At 54.7% G+C, this 21,869-nt stretch overlaps 1 protein-coding gene across 2 annotated transcripts; it reads right to left on the bottom strand.

Annotated features, from left to right (window-relative positions):
- Nucleotides 1–774: 774 nt before the first annotated feature.
- Nucleotides 775–18,628, bottom strand: ERBB3 (erb-b2 receptor tyrosine kinase 3). 2 transcript variants are annotated; one of them, XM_038549633.1, is made up of 28 exons: nt 18,454–18,628; nt 14,812–14,963; nt 14,065–14,251; nt 13,388–13,513; nt 12,742–12,807; nt 12,482–12,600; nt 12,236–12,377; nt 11,783–11,896; nt 11,569–11,689; nt 9,281–9,354; nt 9,011–9,101; nt 8,567–8,772; nt 8,227–8,359; nt 7,755–7,845; nt 7,383–7,537; nt 6,930–6,983; nt 6,236–6,377; nt 5,549–5,668; nt 5,337–5,435; nt 4,965–5,150; nt 4,681–4,836; nt 4,360–4,435; nt 4,027–4,173; nt 3,623–3,720; nt 3,342–3,530; nt 3,117–3,188; nt 2,615–2,909; nt 775–2,444 (listed from the first exon to the last, which is right to left on the bottom strand). In XM_038549633.1, exons 1-28 carry the CDS (start codon nt 18,533–18,535, stop codon nt 1,918–1,920), a joined length of 4,020 nt encoding a protein of 1,339 aa, XP_038405561.1. In that variant the 5' UTR covers nt 18,536–18,628; the 3' UTR covers nt 775–1,917. The 2 variants fall into 2 exon arrangements, with proteins under 2 accessions (XP_038405561.1, XP_038405562.1); XM_038549634.1 differs by lacking the exon at nt 18,454–18,628 and adding an exon at nt 15,319–15,334.
- Between the last annotated feature and the right edge of the window lie 3,241 nt (nt 18,629–21,869).

The raw sequence follows: 21,869 nt of genomic DNA, 5'->3' as shown, positions 1-21,869 counted from the left end.
GTTCCAACAATAGGCTTGGATGGCACCTGAGGAAGTGCTCATAGACGTGAGGAGAGCAAGACTTCAGAAATACACGGGAGTTTCCGACAGACGAGTTGTTCCATCCCGTGAGGCACCACGTTTGCAGGGCTTTTTCTTATTTTCCCAAATGTGGGCTTTCTTGTTTTTATTATTCCCAGCTGGTGGTACTTAGATATTCCTAGCAAGGGCAGCCCGGGTGGCGCAGCCGCCTGGCGCCGCCTGCAGCCCGGGGTGTGATCCTGGGGACCCGGGATTGAGTCCCACAACGGGCTCCCTGCATGGAGCCCGTTTCTCCCTCTGCCTGCGTCTCTGCCTCTCTCTGTGTGTCTATGAGTAAATAAATAAAATCTTTTTTTTAAATTTTTATTTATTATGATAGTCACAAAGAGAGAGAGAGAGGGGCAGAGACACAGGCAGAGGGAGAAGCAGGCTCCATGCACCGGGAGCCTGACGTGGGATTCGATCCCGGGTCTTCAGGATCGCGCCCTGGGCCAAAGACAGGCGCCAAACCGCTGCGCCACCCAGGGATCCCAATAAATAAAATCTTAAAAAAAAAAAAAAAAGATTCCTAGTAAAAGCCTTAAAGGAGAAGGAACTGTGTGTGTACTATGCTGGTCTTCTGAGAATACAAAGAAAAGTGGGGCTGGAGAAGCTGCAAGGTACAGACTGTCAGAAGCTAAATGGCCATGCACTGCGGAGGAGCAAAGGGGTGATCTGCCTTCCACACTATAAAGGTTTACATCTGACACACAGGAAGCTGAAAACCGGCATTTTTATTCAGGTGTGTATAAAAACAAAATAAAAATCTTCAGTGATACAACATACTCCATTTCCCATCCAAGGAGACAGAGGCCTGAAGCTGGGTCCTCTTTCTATCCCAGCTGGAAGCTTCCCACTACTGGATGAGAACAGACCCTAAAAGTGGCTCTTGCGACCCTTGTGAGGCTGTCCCTTGGGTAAGAAGAGACCATTTACAGCACATACAGGTTATGGTTTACACAAAAATGTCCAGTTATTTTTTCCATCCGACCACCTCCTTCCCCCTACTTCCTGAGACCTGAGATGAGAAGTCTGGGTGTAGGAGGAGGCTGTGGTTGTTGGGGGTTAGGCTTGATTCAGTGCAAAAACAAGAAGACCATGCCCCTTACAAGGACTCTGACTTTTATCAGTTTTCCTTGATACCTTACAGTAAGAAAACCTGCATTGTAAGATACTGAATCCTGGACCTGCCACTTAATTTACTTAATCTTTTTAAGGCTCAGGTTCTTTATTTGTGAAATGGGCTAATACCTAACTCACAGAATTGTTGTAAGGATTAGATGAGATAACAGAGATAACATAGGTAAACTTTAGCATGATGGCTGGCATAGTAAATACTCAATTAATAGTACTCATTAATATCTATACCCAACCTCTCTCTTCACTTAAGATTCGAAGCTTTCCATTCTTCCTAGAGGGTTGAGTCATAAGCCTAAAGTTTACTTGCCCCTGGCACGTTACCCCCATTTTCCTCTTTCTTAGGAGTCTGATGGGAAACAAAAGCACACTTTAAAGACTAATCTCAACAAGTCAGAGTCTGAGAGAAAGGGACAAGGGAGTAATCCTTCATATCTCCAGGGAGTCCCCCTGAGGAAGCTGACGAATGGGTTTAGGAAAGCACACAAAATAGGGAAAATCTCCTTTCCTGGGATTGGGAAAGAGAAGAAAGTGCACAGCTGGCTACATATCAAGAATTTTGTGTCAAAGTGTTTAAAAGCCTCCAAAGGTTGAATGGAATTGTCTAGGGCTGGGGAAATAGGACTGAGACCTGTGAGGAAGGGACTAGGGAGATGAGGGGTACCCTCTAGAGGCACTAGCTGCCATGAAATGCTCCCTGAGTACTTCAGGGAGCAGGGGTTATGTTCTCTGAGCATCAGCCTTGGGGAAAAGCCTGCTATGCCAGTAATCAGGATTATCGAAAGCGGAGTCAGTGGCTTCTAAACTACGTAGAGGTTTGAGGCGGGCACAGTGGACATGCGGAGCATGGTTTCCAGGCCCCTGGAAAGCTCTCATCTCTTCATACCCTTGCTCAGCGGCTGGGCAGGCCCCCATGGCTGCATAGTCTCCCCCAGGAGCTCCTCCAGCATGTCGCCGATTCATATATTCATAGTCCTCATCTGGGGTTGTGCCAGCAGCGGGCATGAGGGGCACAGGGTTGAGTGGGCAACTCTGTGTGCTGCCCAGGGAAGCGCTGAGGTCTGATCCCACATCCATGTACTCATAACCCAGCTCCTCGAGAGAACTGGGCCTAGGGTGACGAGGTGGACTGTGTCTTCTCCTCCGGTTCATATATTCATACTCCTCATCTTCCTCCTCTTCTTCAGTACCCAGGACAGAACTGATGCCCACTGAAGAAAGGGTGCCTTCCCGGGAGGAGGGAGTACCTAAGGGTTGAGAAGAGAGGGTAGGTATGTGGAGAACATGGTAGTAGCTGGTGGGAACTGGGGGAAAGAGGAAATTATGCAAAGGGAGGGATTAGATCAGAGAAGACAAAAGGATGACGAGGAGCCTGGGGGCAGGGATCAGAGAAAGATTTCTAGGAAGAGTCAGTCACCTTTGAGGTGTGCATCTGGCATGACATATCCATTGACATCCTCTTCCTCCAACCCTGGTGGGGAGAGTGGGGTGACAGGAGTGAGCAGGCTGTGGCGCTGGGAATGGTAGGCACTGTCTCCTCGTGGCCGTGGGCTCCGGCTCCGGCTTCTACACATTGATGCCTTCTCCTGGAGCTCAGCCTCGGACCCTGTCACATGGCCCTCTGAGGACTCTGATGCCAGGCGTCCCCGTGGCATTGGGTGCAAAGAGGCTGGACGGGGGCACCGCTCACCAGTCCCACAAATGGCAGACTCCTAAAGGAGGAAAGTAATACATGGAAATTTATACAGAGACGAAGGAAAAATTGGTATTCCTTTAAGAGACTGGGTTGTTCGATGCCTTCTTTTTTGTGGGGCACTGGTTAAACCTCAAGGATTTCTAAAGCCTCCCACATGGCCCCTATGGATTCTAAGAAACTGCCACCCAGCTTCTCAGCAGCCCCTTAAAGAGACAGACCTTACCTGGCAGGTGTCCCCAAGGTTACCCTGGTTCATAGGCATATATCCAGATGATGGGCTTAAGAGGCTCTGGCTCTAGGATGAAAAAAGTGAAGGTTTAGATTAAGGGAGAAATCTACTCACCCTGGGGGCTTTTAAGTAGTTAATCTGGGCATCAGTGGGGTTCATGAGGGTCTAGGTAGATAGAGGGCTCAGGGTGCAGAGTCTTAAAACTGGGAAATGCCTTACCCCACGGGGCCGATTAAGTGTTCCAACTGGCAAACCGAGGGCAGAGTTTAGTGTGGCCGCCAGGCCATCCTCCTCCGTCTCCAAGTCCAGATCTAGCTCCAGTTCTGGCTCCAGCTCCACCTCCTCCAGTTCCTTGTTTGTCAGAGCAGGGGGCTCTGCCCCGGGGGGAATTCCAGGCCCACTCTCTCTCTGTAGGGGCAGGTGATTGTTAAGATGGATCCTAGTTCCAGCCAAGTCCCCCTTCCTCTAGATCTCCTTGACAACTCCTAACCACTACTCACCTTTATGACCAGATACCGTGGGGGGTCTCGGGCCATCCTGGTGAACTCATTGGCTAGTTCTTTAAAGGTTGGACGGATGTTCTCATCAATCATCCAGCCTGGTGGCAAGATGTAGGAAGCAGAGCCATAAGAGGGGAGTAGAGTAGGGAGGGAAAGCAGTTAGAAAATGGCTGGGGGGCACCCAGGTGGTGCAGTTAAGCATCTGACTCTTGGTTTTGGCTCAGGTCATGAGATTGAGTCCTGAATCAGGCTCCTTGCATAGTGCAGAGTCTGCTTAGGACTCTCTTCCTCTCCCTCTGCCCCTCTCCCTGCTCTCTCGATCTTTCTCTCAAATAAATTAATTATTTAAAGAAAGAAATAAAGAGAAAGAAAGAGAAAATGGCTGGGATCAGCAAGTAACTCACACTTGACCATGACCATGTAGACATCAATGGTACAGATCTGGGGCTGTGCCAATCGCTCCCCCTTCTCTAGCAGATCTGGTACTTCGGCCAATCGTAGCCCAGCATAGGGCTCTGCCCCAAAGGTCATCAGCTCCCAAACTGTCACTCCTGGTAGAGGAAGATATGACTAGTTGATGGCAAAATAATAGACATGGGCATGAAGATGAAGGGAAAGCAGAACTTGATCTCACACAAGGATCTGAAGGGCTCAGAAATTCTGAAAAGGGGGTCTCTCAAAAGGCAACTATGGAATTTGGACCAGTGACAGTATGGAGGGTATCCAAAGGGACTGACCATAACTCCAGACGTCACTCTGATGTGTGTATTTTCCAAAGTGGATACTCTCCAGGGCCATCCACTTAATTGGAGTCTGGGGATTTAAAGGCAAAAGTGTCATCAGTTGACTTCCACAAATTTTCTCACCACTTCTCTGCCCCAAGTTCTCTCTCATTCCTTTCTTTGTTGCTTTCTGAACTTGAATTTCCATCTCCAGGTTCCTCTCCTCAAATGTACTGTGCAGCATCCATTTGCCTCTGAAGGAGACCACTGACTACTCTCTACTCCCATGCTTCACTCCACCCCCACCTCCTTACCCAGCCCTTTGTGTCACCTCACCTTGGCCTCACTGTGTAGTAGTTGCTTATCATCGGGGGGCAGCAGGTCAGCCACCCCAAAATCTGCCACCTGGACCTGACTTGGTGACTTCAGTAGCACATTTCGGGCCGCCAGGTTCCTATGCACCATACCATGCTCCTCAAGGTAGTACATCCCCTACAGAGGAAGGACGTATTCTCAAAGTTGGGTGGAACTGATCCTTGAGATCCAGAATCCTCCCAAACCCTAAGGGCACCTCTCAGAACTTCAACCTCCCTGCCAGCCACCAGCCAGGTTCCTCTCACCTTGGCAATCTGTACTCCCCAATTGAGCAGCAGCTGGGGCCCCAGTGCTCCACGGTGTTGTCTCACATGATCCAGCAGGGAACCCAGAGGCAAGTACTGAGTGACGAGCTGCAGAGATGACCCTGGGCACAGTCCCAGCAGCCGTACAATGTGGGCATGGTCTAGGCTGCCAATGGCCAGCATATGCTACGAGACACAGGAGGGGTTATCCAAGGATCGAGAAAGTCCATGTACATCCAGAGGGCTAGCCCAACATTCAGGGACATCAGTGAGACCGACAGTATCTGCTAACACAGGACCATGCTGCTACAAAATCCTACCTACTATTGGCCTCTCTCCTAGTGGCATACAGAATACCCTTCTTTCACTTACATCCGTCACATCTTGAAAACTCTGCCGTCCACTCTTGTCCTCGATGACTTTAATGCAGACTGGAATCTTGATTGATTCACCCTCAGGAATCCATACTCCCTGGGAAGTGTTGGGCAGGAGTCAGCCTAAGGTCATTCTCCCCGGGCTGGCCCTTTCCCTAAATCTTTCTCTCCTTCATCCTAGAACCTTTCTCCTCCTCCTCCTCCACTCACTTTGTGCACGGTTCCAAAGACGCCTGAGCCAAGGACTTTAAGCTTCCTCAGCTCTGTTTCTTTGAAGATTCTGGCCAAGACTTTGTTAGCCTTCTCACTGGGATCCAGAGGCTCTATGCTCTGAGGAGAAGAAGGGAAGAAAATACTCAGGAAAGTCCATTCCCATGTCTCACTCGCACCCTCTATCTATAAGTGGATGCCCAGAGCAGTGGGAACAGGAAGAATTGTCTTTAGTCTTAAAAGTCATTGCAGGCATACTGGGGAGTAAGAGACCCTAAGGTCTGTGTTCATGACAACAGGAATCAAGAGTTGGGTTTCCCCTTTGATGGGAGGAAGGGGGCAGAGCTGGTAACGTTACCACCCTGAATACTTTTATACAATTCTCTATGCTTTTCAAATCACCTTCATGTACATCATTCCATTTCATCCTTATAGCCATCCTATAAGGATAAATGTTATTATTTTTTTCCATCTACGAGCATACAATGAGGCACAGAGAAGGAAAGTAACTTCTTCACAGTCATGTGGGAAATTAATGGCAAAATCAGGACCAGAATGCAGGATTCCCGTTTCTCTGGCCAGAGTTCTTTCTAATGGACCATACCACCTCCTTGAAGAAAGGGATCAAATCTCTGGGAAAGGAGGAGGCTCTTAGTAGGTAAGTAAGTAAGTAAGCTAGGCACTCACCTCACCCCGTTCCAAGTAGCGCCGCATAGCCCTCTTATTCTGAATCCGGCGCCCACGCCAATAGAGTAAAGTGCCTCCCAGGATCAGGAAAATCACTGCCAATCCCACTACCACTGTTAAGCCCACTGCCAGATGGGTTTTGCTGTGGGATAGAGAAGTCCAGCATTACCCTGGGTCTACACCTCCCTTAAAAATGTCATCTACGCCTACATGAAAGGTATAGTACAGATCTGGGGCAAGAAGTTAACATTCACATACACACATATTATTGAGCAATGAAAGGGTTAAACTACATCTGCACCTCCTGAGGATACTACAAATTAATTTTAGGATGGGCAGTCTGGATTAGCCTGGATTCTTGTGTCTCCAAGTCCAGGGATACTGGTGTATATAGAAGGACAGAATGGGGGGTGCCTGGGTGGCTCAGTGGTTGGGTCTGCCTTCAGCTCAGGTCATGATCCTGGGGTCCTGGGATCAAGTCCCTGCATCGGGCTCCCTGCATGAAGCCTGCTTCTCCCTCTGCCTGTGTCTCTGCCTCTCTCTGTGTCTCTCATGAATAAATAAGTAAAATCTTAAAAAAAAAAAAAAAAAAAGGACAGAATGAATAGAGACCCTCTTCCCAGCAGGTAACTGCCCCTTCCCTAGCTTCTCTCCCAAATACCCCCAGCTGCTAAAATCTCCAAGCCCATCATACCTGATCAGTGCCAGTGTTTGACCTAAACAGTCTTGTAGCTCTGGTCCCTTACACCTAGAGAAGAAAGTCACCTCCTTAAATGGGAGCTTGGGAGACCCCCATAGCAAGCTCAATCCCACCAGCCTCAACACACGACACTGTTTCAGACCCTACCATGGTATCCCATCCTGGAGCCCTAATCATAAGACACAGCCACAGCCCCCCTCTCTAGCTTGCCAACTCTCCCCTAGTCCCTCTCTTGAATGAAATTCCCCCAAGCTGGGGTTATTTCAGGTTCTCAAAACTGTGGTATAATTTTGTGCTGTTATTGAGATTCTTTTTCTCCAATTCTTCACCATACAGCTTGGCGTGATTCTTAAAATCACAGTTCCTTTCTTCTCTCAGGTCCCCTTTACCCTCTAATTTCCCCCTAGTTTTGTTTTCCCCCTCCCCCATTATTATCCCATCACTGACCCCTGGGTGCAATTCTCGTGGCAGGGCCGACATTCATTGTGAGTGTCTGGGTACTTGTAGATGGGGCCCTTGGCACCGAGGACTCCATTGGGGCAGCTGCTCACACAGTGCGGCCCATCTCGAAAATGGGCACACTGAGCACAGGCATCAGAGCCCTGGGTGGAAGAGAAGGTTGGGAAGAATGGGATCCCAAGGCCAACTTCACCCATCCCAGCAAGGACCAACGCAGCGATTCAGGATGCTCCATCCACAGACCCTAGGGTTATCTGGCCTCCTTGTGCTGGCCTTGTGATTTGGCCATTATCATTCTCAAGACCTTCTAGTACTGCCCATGCTCTTCCTCCCTTAGAGATCCTGGTGTTGCTACTGTACCGAGCCATTGCATGTGGCAGTCCCCTCCATGGGTTGGCACTCCGGGTGGCAGGAGAAGCATTCAGCTTCATGGGCAAACTCACGAGGCTCCCTGCAGTGGGGGGTAAAGGGAAGGGGTCACTTATAAGTCCTGACCTTTATGTCCAACCACAGGGTCCCCTTGCTCGATCCCACCCAGGCATATGCAGAAACTTGTCTAGGGGCGCCTAGGTGATGCAGTCAATTAAGCATCCAACTCTTGGTTTCGAGTCCAGTTAGCTCAGGGTTGTGAGATCAAGCCTCTCATCGGGGCTTGAGTCAGCTTGGGGTTCTCTCTCCCTCTCCCTCTACCCCTCCCCGCCCTCTAAAATAATTATTTTTTAAAAAAGGAAGAAAGTGGACTAAAGGCTTTCAGGTACCAGCTGAATAGCTGCATCCATCCCAGGGCCCCATCCTCCCACCCCTTCGTGCCTCTCTCTCCCCTCAGTGTTACCCATTTAGAAAGTTGCAGTGGGTCACACAGACACCTCCTCGGCTGTAGTTTCGACAGGACAGGCACTGACCAGGACCTGGGCCCCAGCATCCCCCAGAGGAGCACAGGGGATCACACACTTTGCCCTCTGCCACTGGGAAGGAAGGGGTGAGACAGGAGGAGTCAGCTCTCCTCACGTGCCTTCTGCTGAGCTCTTCCTCTTAAGTGCCTCCAGCCTAACACACCCCTCTCCTTGGCTCTACCCTCTGATCCCTACTCCTGAGCAGAACAGTTTTTACACACTGTACCCTCTCCTCCCTGACTTCTTTTTCCCGGCCACCCTCTGGGCCCTTCCCCTCACCGCAGTCTCTGCGGGGCCGATTATGCTTGATGTCCAGCCTCTCTTCTGGAGGCCCCCGAAGCAGCCTGGTCCAGTTCAGAGAATGGTGGTAGCAGAGTTGCTTGTTGGCACTTATGTAAATACGCCCAGCACTAATTTCTTTCAAAGATCGGAGGCCCAAAGATGTTATATTCAAGTTCTTCATGATCAGCAAAGAGAAACCCCGGCTGAGAACAAGGAAACGAGGTAAGAAGGGAGATTACACAGGGGAAAATGACCATGCAGTGGATTCCTTTTCATTTAACCAATGTGCTCTGGGCCAGTCAGACCGGGAAGAGAGATTCCCCTTCCAACTCTCAGCCCTTTGGGCATGCTGAGACAACACGTGTGCTTCACTCAAAGATGCCTAAGAAACAGGGTTCATTGCCTGGAGGTACTACCACCACCACACTCCTAACTACTCACTTGTATAGGCTTCTGCCCCCAATGGTTGTCAGGTTGGAAAAGACACTGAAGTTGTGCATGTGGGGAGGCCAGGACTGGATGTTCAGGTAACCTGACGGGTTGGAGAGAGGCGCGTCAGCGGGGAAGGAGTCTTCCCTTCTTGCCTTCTCAGGTTCTAGTGGCCCCTCTCCCATCACTTGGGACATGACTTTGTAACTAGTTATACACCAATTTGTGTCAGTGGTTCACTCATTTCTCTCAGAAAGGGTAGCAGCCTCTCTTCCCACTCACCTGTGATCTCCCGTACTGTCCGGAAGACATTGAGCTTCTCAGGGTCCAAGGCAGGGATCTTGTGCCAGGGGTCTCTGGAGAGAACAGTCAAAACCAGTCAACAAGATACAGGTACAACCCAGTCACACCTAGCCTCAGAACTTAAGTTTCTTTTTTCTTTCTTTTTTCCTTTTTAAGATTTTATTTATTTATTCATAAGAGACACATAGAGAGAGAGGGGGGCAGAGACACAGGCAGAGGGAGAAGCAGGCTCCCTGCGGGGAGCCCGACGTGAGACTATCCCGGGTCTCCAGGATCACTCCCTGGGCTGAAGGTGGCGCTAAACCACTGAGCCACCCGGGCTGCCCAGAACTTCATTCTAATACCATCCTCCACTAAAAGGAAACAGGGCTCCTTGGAGAAATGAGTAGGGCGGGAGAAATATAACATGAGTTTATAGCATCTTATGCAAAAAAGGAAGTAAGTGCTCAGAGAATGAAGGGTACAAAGAATCTGGGATCTGGCTTGAAGAAGCCCCCAGTGGCCAGAACAGAGACAAATCAACACCAAAATAATAACTGTAAAAGATTATAAAGGACTGAGTGAAATAGGTACCAATCAATCAATCAATGGGAAAGGAAAACTGTTCCTAACACTAAAATGCCGACAAATAAATGCAAAAGGAATAATGGAGTTAAAAAATCATCATGTGGCAACTCTCATCAAAAAATTGATTCAGGGGATGCCTGGGTGGCTCAGCAGTTGGGCCTCTGCCTTTGGCTCAGGGAGTGATCCTGGAGTCCCAGGATGAGACCCACATCGGGCTCCCTGCATGGGGCCTGCTTCTCCCTCTGCCTGTGTCTCTGCCTCTCTCTCTCTGTGTGTCTGATGAATAAATCAATAAATTTTTTTTAAAAATTGATTCAGGGGGCGCCTGAGTGGCTGTTGGCTGAGCATCCAAGTCTTGGTTTTAGCTGGGGTCCTGATCCCAGGGTCATGGGATGGAGCCCCAGGCCAGCTCTGTGCTCAGCGTGGAATCTGCTTGAGATTCTTTCCCCCTTCTTCTCCCTCCCCATGTGCTTCTTCGCCAACTTGCACACCCGCACACGTGCACAAGCGTGCACACGTGTGTGTGTGTGTGTGTATAAATAAAATCTTTCTTAAAGTAAGTTGATTCGGGCAGGGGCACTTGGCTGGCTCAGTAGTGGTGCATGCGACTCGTGGTCTCAGGGTTGAGTTCAAGCCCCACGTTGGGTATAGAGATAACTTAAAGATAAAAATCTTAAGGGGCGCCTGGGTGGCTCAGTCCATTAGGCATTGGACTGATTTCGGCTCAGGTCATGATCTCAGGGTCCTCCACGTGGGGCTGTGCTCCTGACATGGCCCCACTTGGGATTCCCTCTCTCCCTCGCTCTTTTTTAAAGGATTTTTAAAAATTTATTCATGAGAGACACAGAGAGAGAGAGGCAGAGACACAGGCAGAGGGAGAAGCAGGCTCCATGCAGGGAGCCAAGGTGGGACTTGATCCTGAGACTCCAGAATCACGCCCTGGGCCGAAGGCAGGTGCTAAACCGCTGAGCCACCCGGGCGTCCTTCTTCCTCTCTCTCTTACATAAAGGGGTGCCTGGGTGGCTCAGTCAGCTGGCTGTCTGCCTTCACCTCGGGTAACAGTCCCAGGATCCCAGGATCAAGTCTCACATTGGGCTCCCTACTCAGTGGGGGAACCTGCTTTTCCCTCTCCCTCTGTAGCTCCCCCTCCTTGTCTCTATCAAATAAATGGTTAGATAGATAGATAGATGTAATAAAATCTGAAAACAAAAAACAAAAAAAGTAGTAGGAGAACACAATTTCTTTGTCCACTGCCGTGCAGTGAGACAGTTATCAGATTCCTTGGGGGGGGTCTCAAGGGATTCAAGTCCTGGGTGGCAGACAGAGTTAGGAATGGTCAGGTACTGTGTAACCTTTAAAATTTCATGATTTATATTCCTTTTATTTTTTTTATTTTTAATGATTTTTATTTATTTTGAGAGAGAGAGAGAGAGCAAGCAGGGGGAGGAGCAGAGGCAGGGGGAGAGGATCTCAAGGACACTCCACACTAAGCACAGAGCAGGATGCGGGGCTTGATCTCACGACACCTGGATCACGACCTTAGCTGGAACCAAGAGTCAGACGCTTAACCGACTGAGCCACCCAGGTGCCCCTGTGATTCGTATTCCTAATCAGCTGCACATATGAAGGGTTGAGCCAAATGCAATGAACCGTGAGAGGATGGATGGAGTGGGGGTTAGAGAGGGAATGCAGAGTCTAACCCATTGAGGCCAGTGATCAGAAAGTCCAGGTTGCCCAGGATCTTGGTGCAGTTCACAAATCCATCAATGTTGCTCGAGTCCACAGTCTGGAAGCGGCTCCCGGAGCCTGTCCCCTCACAGGCTGCAAACACAAAAGAGGCTCAGTGGGTGGAGCCTGATTGGTCTCTGGGGAAAGGAAGTTCTCTTCACCAGCTCTTCACCATCTCCTACTCACCTTTGGGGCACAGCCCCCCACAAGGTTCACACATCTTGAGTCCATTTTTATCTACTTCCATCTTGTCAGGAGGACAGGCCCGGACACAAGACGTTTGATCGACCACAAAGTTATCTAGGGAGAGGAGGGCACCATGAGAGACAAGAGAGGAACACTGCCAACGAGCAACTGAACCTTGCTCCCTCCTGCTCTGTGCTGGATCTGTCCCAAACCACCACCCAAGGTTCCTTAAACGCTGTCCTATGGCTGAGAAAAGCTCTTTGCTCTTTGTTGCAGAACTAGGAGCAGTTGCTAGAAATCATGGGAAGTAGACAGGACAGTGGGGAGAGGATTCACCGGAGGTGATTAGATTACAACCTACATCCTCTACCACCCAACTTGATCCCTATATCTCCTAAAATTTTTTCTAAAACCCTGGCTCTACTATCATTGTTCCTCTTCTTAGACACTTACGGGGACAGCTGGCTACACAAACTCCACCATACTGATACTTGGTGTGGGGATTGGGTTCCAGCTGGAAAGTTAGCTTGTTGTAGACCAGAGGCTGTGGACACTGGCGCACACAGGCCCCGCTGTCATTGAAGAGTCGGCAGGCCTAGGAACATAGGAAATTCATAAAACTCACATTATGTAAGTATTCCTACTTCCTCCCCAAAGCCCACATCCCCACTTCAGAACCAGGCAAACAGTGGTACATACAAAGCAGTCTGTATCCTGAGGGCCTGAGCAGCCCCCTGCACACTCATCATGGCAGCACTGGTTGGGGTTGGGCCCAAAGCAATGACCATTACACTGAGGGGCACAGATGGTCTTGGTCACTATAGAAAGAAGAAGCACTGCAGTCAGGGCTCTGACTCTTGCCCTCTAGTCTAGGCTTGTCCTACCCCCGGTGTTGACATAGGTCGGGGCGGGCAGGGATATTAAAAGTGTATGAGGTTTTTGGAGGGGAGTAAACCCACATGTCTGGCAGTCTTCTGGTCTAGGACCCCAGCATCGCCCCTTGCAGGTCTCATGACACGGGGGACCTGGTTGGGAAAGAAAGCAACGCAAAGGGCCGTTGAGGGCTAAGAAAGGCTTGCTTGAGTCAACAGGGTATGATGTCAGCACGCAGGCACCCCAGTCCCACAAAGCAAAGGGCCTGGCAGTGTCCCTCCTGGCCCTGGGGCTCCGCAACTGTCAACAAGGGGTGGGGCCACACCTCCGCACCGCCCGCAGGGCCGCTGAAGGTGCCAAGCCCGGCCCAGGCCCACCCCGGGCCCACCCCGGGAACTTGGTTCCTCCTTGGCAAACTGAACCCAGCAGGAATATGTGTGTGTGAGTGGGCGGGGGCAGCGGACTGTGATGGGGGGCAGGGGGCCCCGAGCGCGGAATGTTGACACAGAGGGGATGGGGGCCTGGAGCCCGCGGACGAGGCTCTCCTCGGTCCCGGGGTCTTCTGCTCCTTCGCATAGAGCTTCCGGGGTTGGGAGCCCAGGGGTCTCGGGCCTGAGGTGTTCTCTGAGTGGACAGGTGGGCTCGGACTGGGGTAGGTGATGACGGGGAAGGGCCGCTCTGTCTGGCGGGGCGGGGGGGGGGGGGGGGGGGGCGGTCGATCACGTCACTCACAGCTCCTGCCGTTGTCCTTCACCACTATCTCTGCGTCTCGGTCCCTCACGATGTCCCTCCAGTCGATCGTGTCCATGTGACAAAGCTTGTCGTTCTTCTCAATATACACTCCCCCCGCCAGAATCTCTGAGGTCAGGCAGAGCAGTGACAGGCTAAGGGCTCCGCAGGCCTCCCCCTGCCCCACCGACCCCGAAGGCCACCGGGACTCAGGAGAAGGCGACACGGAGCAGGCAAATCTGTCTGATTAAAGCAAGCTGCGGAGAAGGCTCGCCTTGTAGGGCAGGAGGGGCCAGGCCTGGACGCGGCCTCCCAGACACCTGTCCAGATCCGGTTTAGCCGGTGGGGGAGGGGAGGCAGAACCAGGAGATCCCTGACTCAGTCACCTCCTTGGTCCGCCTCCAAGTGTGTTTTCCAAGGACCGGGCAGGGGGTAAGAGGTAGCCCTGGGGCGTGTGGTCCCACAGTTCCCCAGCTTGGGGGTAATCGTGATGGGGAGGTGACAGGATTTCAGAGCCCCAGCTCTGGCTGGGGACATAGGGCCCTCCCCCGGGGCAGGGGCCTCCGCTCCCTCTCTTGCTTAAGGACGAGCGGACCTTTAGCCTTTAGACTAAGGCCGCGGAGGGGAGCGCCTGCCCGCGGCCTGGCTGGGGGTGGCCGGGAGGCACCCGCGGGACTGACCCGTGAGCTGAGTGAAGCGGAGCTGGCGCAGGGCATGGCTGGAGTTGGTGTTATAGTTGAGCATGACGAAGATGGCGAACTTCCCGTCGTACACCTGAGTGCCCCGCACCACCCGGAGGTTGGGCAGGGGCAGGGTGGGGAACTCGTTCATGGCCACCAGGACATAGCCGGTCACTTCTCGGATCCACTGGGGTGGCACAGGTCATGTCAGCGGGAGGGATAACAGAACAAACGGCCTCGATCCCCCCATCCTAGGGGGATCCCTAACCCCCCACCCCCGAAGTCTTTCTAATCCCTGCTCCCAAGTAGGGAGCAGCGGGGCACCCACTGCTGTGTCCCTTCTGCCAAGGAAGACAGGCCGCACAAGTGCCCGGGAATCCTAGGCCCCTCCCCTTTCCTTCTCAGGGTCTCGAGCCAGGGAGCCAGGAGCGTCCTCGGTCCTGGGTCCTCGCTCAGGCCCGTCCTCCCCTCCGCAGCACCTCCCCAAGTCCCCAAGTGGGCCTCGGTGCACAGCACCAGCCCGTCGCCTCCCGGGCCAGCCCCCGCGCTCCCGGCCTCGGCGACCAGGCCCTGGGGCCCACATCCCGGCCCCGGCCGCGGCCCCCGGAAGCACCCGGCTGGGATCTTACAAACCCCAAGGTTCTAGGCGTGCTGAACCCCAGCAGAGGGTAGCCCTGGGGGAGGGAAAGGGGGTCTCTGTGGGGAAGATTAAGGGGGGAGCCTGAGGTAGGGAGTCCGCGCTCTGACCTGCAGGAAGGAGAGGTCGGCATTGTGCCCTGTGAGCACGATCTCGAGGTTCCCCATCACCACCTCGCACCGCTCGTAGAGCTTGTACAGGGTCTGGTATTGGTTCTCAGCGTCGCCGGTCACGCTCAGCCCGTTCAGAGTCCCGGGACACACTGCTCAAAGTGGGGGTCAGAGTGGCGGAGACTGGACACAGCTCCCACCCACCCCCCGAGCCATCCCCCTGGTCGCCCTCCCACCAAGCCGCCACCTCAGCCCTCACCCCGAGAGCCAGACACAAAGGCCCATGTCGGTCAGAGAGCCCGAACCCCCTCCTCTCTCAGAACCCCCGCGCCATCTCTCTGCACAGGCAGGTGAAAAAGTTTCCCTCTTTCAGGTACTCCTTTGGGTACTAAGGAGTTAACCAAAGAGGATGTAGGGGTTTTTTCCCCCCTCCCTAGGGAAGTTAGGAATGGACCACAACTTGGTTACCCTCCTCTTCCCTCCCCCCTCTCCAACCAGGGTACTTACTTCTCTACCCCCATCCTGGAATAAATATCTCTTTGGGGCCAGCACACAGCCCCTATTGTGTCTACCGAGGGTGGGATGGGGGCAGAGGGTGGGGGCAGTGCCCAGGGCCACACTTCAGCCCACAATGAGGCAATTCTATCTGGGAGGAGGGGGCTGCTCCACCCAGTCCCCAGACACCCTGTCCTCAGTGGCACCCGCCCCCTCCACCCTCAAGCCTTGGGCTCAGACAAGTGACCTCACTAGAGAGGGAGCTCCGGTGGGGAGAGGGGGTCAATGTGAGCTTTGTCCTTAAAGCTGAAAGATAAGGAGTTGGTTGCCTACCCCGCACCCCCTCTTCCTCAACTCTGGCCTCCCGGTTCCCTTGCCCTATTCCAACACATCGCAGCTCCTCAGCATCACACTTTCCAGCAAATACAGACAAGCCTGGAGGGAAACAGCAGAGGATCCCCCCCCATTCTAAGCCTTCCACGCAATTTCATTGTCAAAAGATTCATTAAAAAGCTTTGCAACATGGCAGTCTTGGGGGTTCACTTGCCCTTCTAAGTATGGAGGACACAGGGGCTAAGGGAAAGGCGGGACCCCGAAGCCCCACCCCTCTCCCCTCCGCTCAGAGGCCGGGGGAGGGTGGGGGGTAGACACCACCTGTTCTCACCACCCTTCCCTGAGGCGCTGGCAGTTTAGTAGGAGGCGGGAGTGGGAACGGAGGAGGAGAGATTAGTGAGGCTCCAACCCCTCCTCCTAGATACACCCCTAGTCTGACCACTGGACTTTGGAGGGCTCCCATCCCCTTTCACTCCCCACAATGGGAAGGAAGGGGGTGGGCTAGACCCAGCAGAGGAGTAAACTGGCTGGGAGCTCCCAGAGGAGCCTGGGAACTCTAGGGTCCTGGGGCTGAAAGTAAAGAAACTAGGAAGGTTAATCATTTAGGGAACAGCCCCACCCTAAACCCTTTCCTGGTAGGACACCCCCTCTTGCAAGTCAAGGCGCCAACCGCTCTCCCCAGATAAGGGAGGAGCCAAGATTTCTGCATGGAGAAGTGGGATATGTATGTGATGTGTGTGTGTGTGCACATGCACGAGGGACACACACGCACACACCCACAGACAAGCATGCACACCGCTCCCCGCTGGCCCAGAAATCTATACTGGTTCTGTCCTCGGGGTTCCTTATGAGGAAGTATTTCAGGTGGCCCCATCTATCCCACCTGCCTTAGGTGTCTGTGCAGACTCTGTGTCTGTGCCTGGAAGGCTAAAGGGTTAGAGGTCCCAGTTCTCTGCCATCCTGAGGGTAAAGTCCATATTACACAAACAGGGAGCAAAGGGCCTGCTCAGGAAGAGAGCGTGAAAACCACCTCTAAGGAGGAACAGGCAGCATGGGGAGGAGGGAAGGGGGAAGAGAGTAAGGAAAAGCCCCACTGTACCCGGGGACCAGGGGCCTAGGGAGGGGCCTGGCACTCCTTTGGTAGAGAGCACTGGGGTGGGTCGACCAGGAATCTTCGTTGCCTCCTCAACCAGAGGCCTCCTCTCCAATAGCCCCCACCCCCATCACAGCCAGGACAAAGGGACTATAGAAGGACTGAGACAGGGCCGGATGCCCAGAGGCTGCAGGATCCAGATAAAGGGTAAAGAAACCCAACCATGCCTGCCTCCTGTCGCCCCAAGGGAAGGTGGCCAGGATCTGGGACTCCTGGGTTCCTGGTTGAAGATTCCAAGGGTCTGGATGGGACAGTGACCCAGTCATTCTATTTGGTCCCTCCCACTCCAGTCCCCAGACCCCCCCCTCCACTCCACCCCCCCACCAGCTGGGAGTTTCAAAGTCAAGATCCCAAGTCTAAATTTAGGCCCAGCAACTGTGGGGGAAGCACAGGTGTTTCTCCCACTCCCACTCTGGGGAAGAGGCCCTGGCCCTCCCAAATCCCAAGCTGAGGTCTGGGGGAGGGGAAGAGATCAACAGGATTCCTCCAATTCGAGCAACACCAGAACCCTCAGGTGTCCACGGTCCCAGAGACACCCCAAGGGGGTGGGCTCCGATGGTATGGGAGTGGGAGGAGGAAGAGAGGCGCAGTTTGACTGTTGTCTAGACTCCAGGAGACAGAGTCAGACAATAAGCAGAATGTAGGTGGGGGGGGAGCTGGGTCCGGGAAGGACTCCCAGACTGGAAGCTCAGGAGGTGGGAGAGGCGCCCTGTTGGTCTCGGGTTGGGGGAGAAAAGACAGACAAGTCCAGGCTGCAGGCCCCTAACCCTACAGCTCCTGGCCCAGACCCTGTGCGTAGTAGATGTTCAATAAATATTAGTTGAATTGATCTGGGTCTTGACAAAAACAAGAGGTTGGGGGATCCCTGGGTGGCGCAGCGGTTTGGCGCCTGCCTTTGGCCCAGGGCGAGATCCTGGAGACCCGGGATCGAATCCCACATCGGGCTCCCGGTGCATGGAGCCTGCTTCTCCCTCTGCCTGTGTCTCTGCCTCTCTCTCTCTCTCTCTCTCTCTCTCATAAATAAATTAATTAATTAAAAAAAAAAAAAAAACAAGAGGTTGGTCAAGCCGGGGACCAGCCAGCTTGGTTATCCTGAGGAAATGAGGGAGGTCGGCCTCTGCGTGGCCTCTCACCCCGATGTCACCTGTACTTGGCCCTTAGGTGCGCCTCCGCCCGTCCCGGGGCAGGTCCACGGAAGAGGAGGTGCGGCTCTTGTTTTTCCAAGAGTAGAAAACAACAACCCCCTCCGACCCCTCCCTAGCTCCGCCCTGTCGGCAAAACAACGAAACTGGAGGCGCCGAAACCGAGGGAGGGGGTGGGCTCACAGGCCGGGACCCCCACTCTCCGGGACCTCACCCCCCTCACTGCCGCCGCACGTTTGCGGAGCCGAGGCCCCACGGCCGTCCCCACAGGGCTCCCCAGGGGAGCGGGGTGTCCCGGGGGGCCCCCACCCCGACGCAGATCAGAAGTGGGGGGTCGGGAGCGCCGAGCCCGCCCGCAGCGCCCAGGGGAGCGGGGTGTCCCGGGGGGCCCCACCCCGACGCAGATCAGAAGTGGGGGGTCGGGAGCCCCGAGCCCGCCGCAGCGCCCCGCCGGGGTGGTCCCAGCGCCCCCCGCCCCCGCCCGGCCCCCCCCCCCCCCCCGGCGCCCGCGCCGCTTACCTGCCTGGGAGTTGCCCACGTCGGAGGCGCGGACCAAGCTGAGCAGGAAGCCCAGCACCTGCAGCGGCGCCGTCGCCCTCATGACGCCCGCGGAGGCGGCGGCGGCCCCGCGGGATCCGGCCCGGGGCCCCGACTAGGACATCCGAGCGGGGCCACCTGAGCCGCCAGCGACCGGCAGCGGCGGCGGGGAGGCTGCGGAGCGCAATCGGAGCCGGGCCGGGGCGGGGGCCCGCCGGGCAGGGGAGGGGGGCGGCGCTGCAGCCGGGGCTCGTCCCCGGGCCACGCGAGCCGAGCCGGGGTCGCGCCCGGACCTTCCCGGGGGCCGGGCCGAGGGGCGGCCGGGACTGCAGACGCCCTAGCGCCTCCGACGGGGAAAGGTGCTGGGGGCGGGGAGGGCGCCTCGAAGCCCGGCCCCTGAAAGCTGGCCGCGCCCATTAACCAGATCACTCAACTTCCCCAGCCGGTTGGGTCACTCGGGGCGGGGGGGCTCCCTGAATGTGAATGTTTTTCTCCGTGAGTGTTTGTGAGGAAGGCGCGGGCCGCACGCTCAGGCGCCTCGGTTTCCCCGGGACCCTTCCGGCCCCGTAATCCGTCCACGCTGCCCTGGAAGCCGAGCCCCGAGGCCGCGTGAAATCGCGCTGTCTCCGGCCGCTTCCTCCCGCAGACCCGGCGCCGGCCCGGCCTCTCCGGGGGATTTGGGGGGCGGGGGCGGGGCGGCCTCCAGCCTGGGAACAGACCCGAAGCCCGCCTTTTCCCTTCCAGCCCGGGAGGGGCTCCCGCACCTGTCGCGCCCCCTCTGCTGCCCCCCGCGGCCGCCTGGGAGAACAGCTGCCTCCCATCGCGGCCGGGAGTCCCCGCCGTCGGGGCGGCCGCGGCCCCCGCCGCCTTAATGCGCACCCGCACCCGCATCCGCACCCGCGCGGGCGCCTTGCACGCCCGAGCTCGCGCTGCAAAGGGGGGCGCAAGGCGGGCGCCCGAGGCCGCGGCCACGAGGGGCTCGGACCCCCGCCACCTCCGGCGGCCGCTCCCGGGTCCTGGCCCGGGGCTGGGTGGGCACCGGCGCGCGGCCCCCGAGCCCGGCGGGTCCCTCAGCAGCTCCCACGCGCGCCCCCTGGCGCCGGGGGGGCGCATTTCACAGCCCGAGGCCGGCGTTCCCGCCCCCGCCCGGGGGCTCCCGGGCGCCCAGAGGCTCAAGCCCAACCCCCAGCGCCTCGGCCAGGAAAGCTTCCTCCGGTCACTAAGTCTCCCGCCTAAGGCTCTAAGCTTGCTCGGGATCGCTGTCGCCCGGGCCCCCGCTCTCTGCGGGGCTCACCCCGGCCCCGGCGCTGGCCTGTCCTCGTCCTTGCAGGACGGTCCCGACCCCGCAGCAGCGACACGGTAACGAATCCAAACAGCGCCTCATCTGCCACCCAGGCCGAGGCTTCACGGGGCCCAAGCACGTGCCGTGGGCGGCAGCACCGCACGTGGGGCCTGGCGGCGCGGGGGTCCACCGAGACGCAGGGCCAGGCGTATCCGCAGGAGCGCGGGGCTGCGCCGGTTCCCGCCACAGAGACTGCAGCTCCGCGGGCTCAGCGTGCGGGCGGCCTCTGCTCCGAGCCTAGAGCCCTTCCAGGGGCCGCCGGGACGAGGCTCCGACCCAGCCCGGGCTCCAGGTCCTCCCGGAGCCGAGGTCTCTCCGCGGAGGAGCTGCGCCCCCGGCGGGAGCGTCACGACAGGCAGGCGGGGCTCTGGCTCGCAGCGGCCCGAGATCAGGGGCGCCCGGGGGCTCAGCCCCTTAGCCGCGCCTCGTGCTGGAGCCCTGGTCCCAGGGTTCGGGGTCGTGGCCCCCCATCCCGCCCCCTGCTCTGCCGGGACCTTCCTTCTTCCTCTCCGGCTCCCTCTGCTTTTGCTCTCTCTTACTCTGTCAAATAAATAAGTAAAATCTTTTTTTTTTAATTTTTTATTTATTTATGATAGTCACACAGAGAGGAGAGAGAGAGGGCAGACACAGGCAGAGGGAGAAGCAGGCTCCATGCACCGGGAGCCCGATGTGGGATTCGATCCCGGGTCTCCAGGATCGCGCCCTGGGCCAAAGGCAGGCGCTAAACCGCTGCGCCACCCAGGGATCCCTAAATAAATAAAATCTTAAAAACAAAACAAAACAAAAGTTCAATCAAGGGCGCCTCGACGACTCGGTGGGTTAAGCCACCAACTCTTGGCTTCCTCTCCGGTCATGACCTCCGGGTGGTCAGGACCCATCTCCCGACCTGCGGGTGGTGGGATCAAGCCCCGCGGCTGGCTCCGGGTGGAGTCTACGCACACTCCCTCGCCCTCTACCCTTCTGCACTCTCCCTCTCTCAAATAAATAAATAAGACTTTTTTTTTCTTTTTTTCTTTTTTCTTTTTTTTTAGGAGCATTCAATGGGCGGCACACCTGGGTGGCTCAGGGGTTGAACGTCTGCCTTTGGCTCAGGTGGTGATCCCAGGATCCTGGGATCCAGTCGCATATGGGGCTCCCTGCAGGGAGCCTGCTTCTCCCTCTGCCTGTGTCTCTGACTCTCTCTGTGCCTCTCATGAATAAATAGATGGAATCTTTTTCAAAAAATAATAAAAATAAAACAAACTTTCTTCGACCTCATGGCCTTCTAGTCTTTTGCTCCTAACAGCTGCAAGATACTCTATTATGTGGATTTCTAGGCTTTATTTGTTCACTACTCCAATACTTACCTTCGACTCCCTACTGCCACAGGTGACACTGCATGTAGACACTTCTCCTTTGGTTCTGTGATAATTTCTTGTGCATATTGAGCTCCATACTCTCCAGAATGTCACACCGTCTATGGTGGGATTTCTGTATCTCAACTTTCTTGCCAACACTTAATGTTATTCAAGTTTCCAGTTTTTCCAATCGCCATGAATTTAAAATATTTCCTTGCATTTCTTTAATTATTAATATGTCTGAGGATCTTCTCAAAGTTTTTCTTACTTTTGGTTTTTCTCTTTTATGAATTGTCTCCTCATTTTCCTTTGCCAATTTTTCTGTAGTTATTCCCATATTTTTTACATTGATTTGCATCCGTTTATTATATAGTTCAGATATTAGTCCTTTGCTGAGGTTAGACTTGGCAAATATCTCTTCCCAACTTTCATCATTAACTCTGTCAGTAATAGGGATCCCTGGGTGGCGCAGCGGTTTAGCGCCTGCCTTTGGCCCAGGGCGCGATCCTGGAGACCCGGGATCGAATCCCACATCGGGCTCCCGGTGCATGGAGCCTGCTTCTCCCTCTGCCTGTGTCTCTGCCTCTCTCTCTCTCTCTCTCTGTATGACTATCATAAATAAATAAAAATTTTTTAAAAAGTGTATTAAATTTCTAAAAAAAAAAAAAACTCTGTCAGTAATAGTGTTTATTGAACATCCTTGATTTTGGTGTAATCTA

The sequence above is a fragment of the Canis lupus genome, chromosome 10 (assembly GCF_011100685.1).
Source record: "Canis lupus familiaris isolate Mischka breed German Shepherd chromosome 10, alternate assembly UU_Cfam_GSD_1.0, whole genome shotgun sequence".
Classification (NCBI taxonomy): domain Eukaryota; kingdom Metazoa; phylum Chordata; class Mammalia; order Carnivora; family Canidae; genus Canis; species Canis lupus.
The sequence above is the reverse complement of the archived record's forward strand: the minus strand, read 5'-3'. Positions and strand labels throughout refer to the sequence as shown.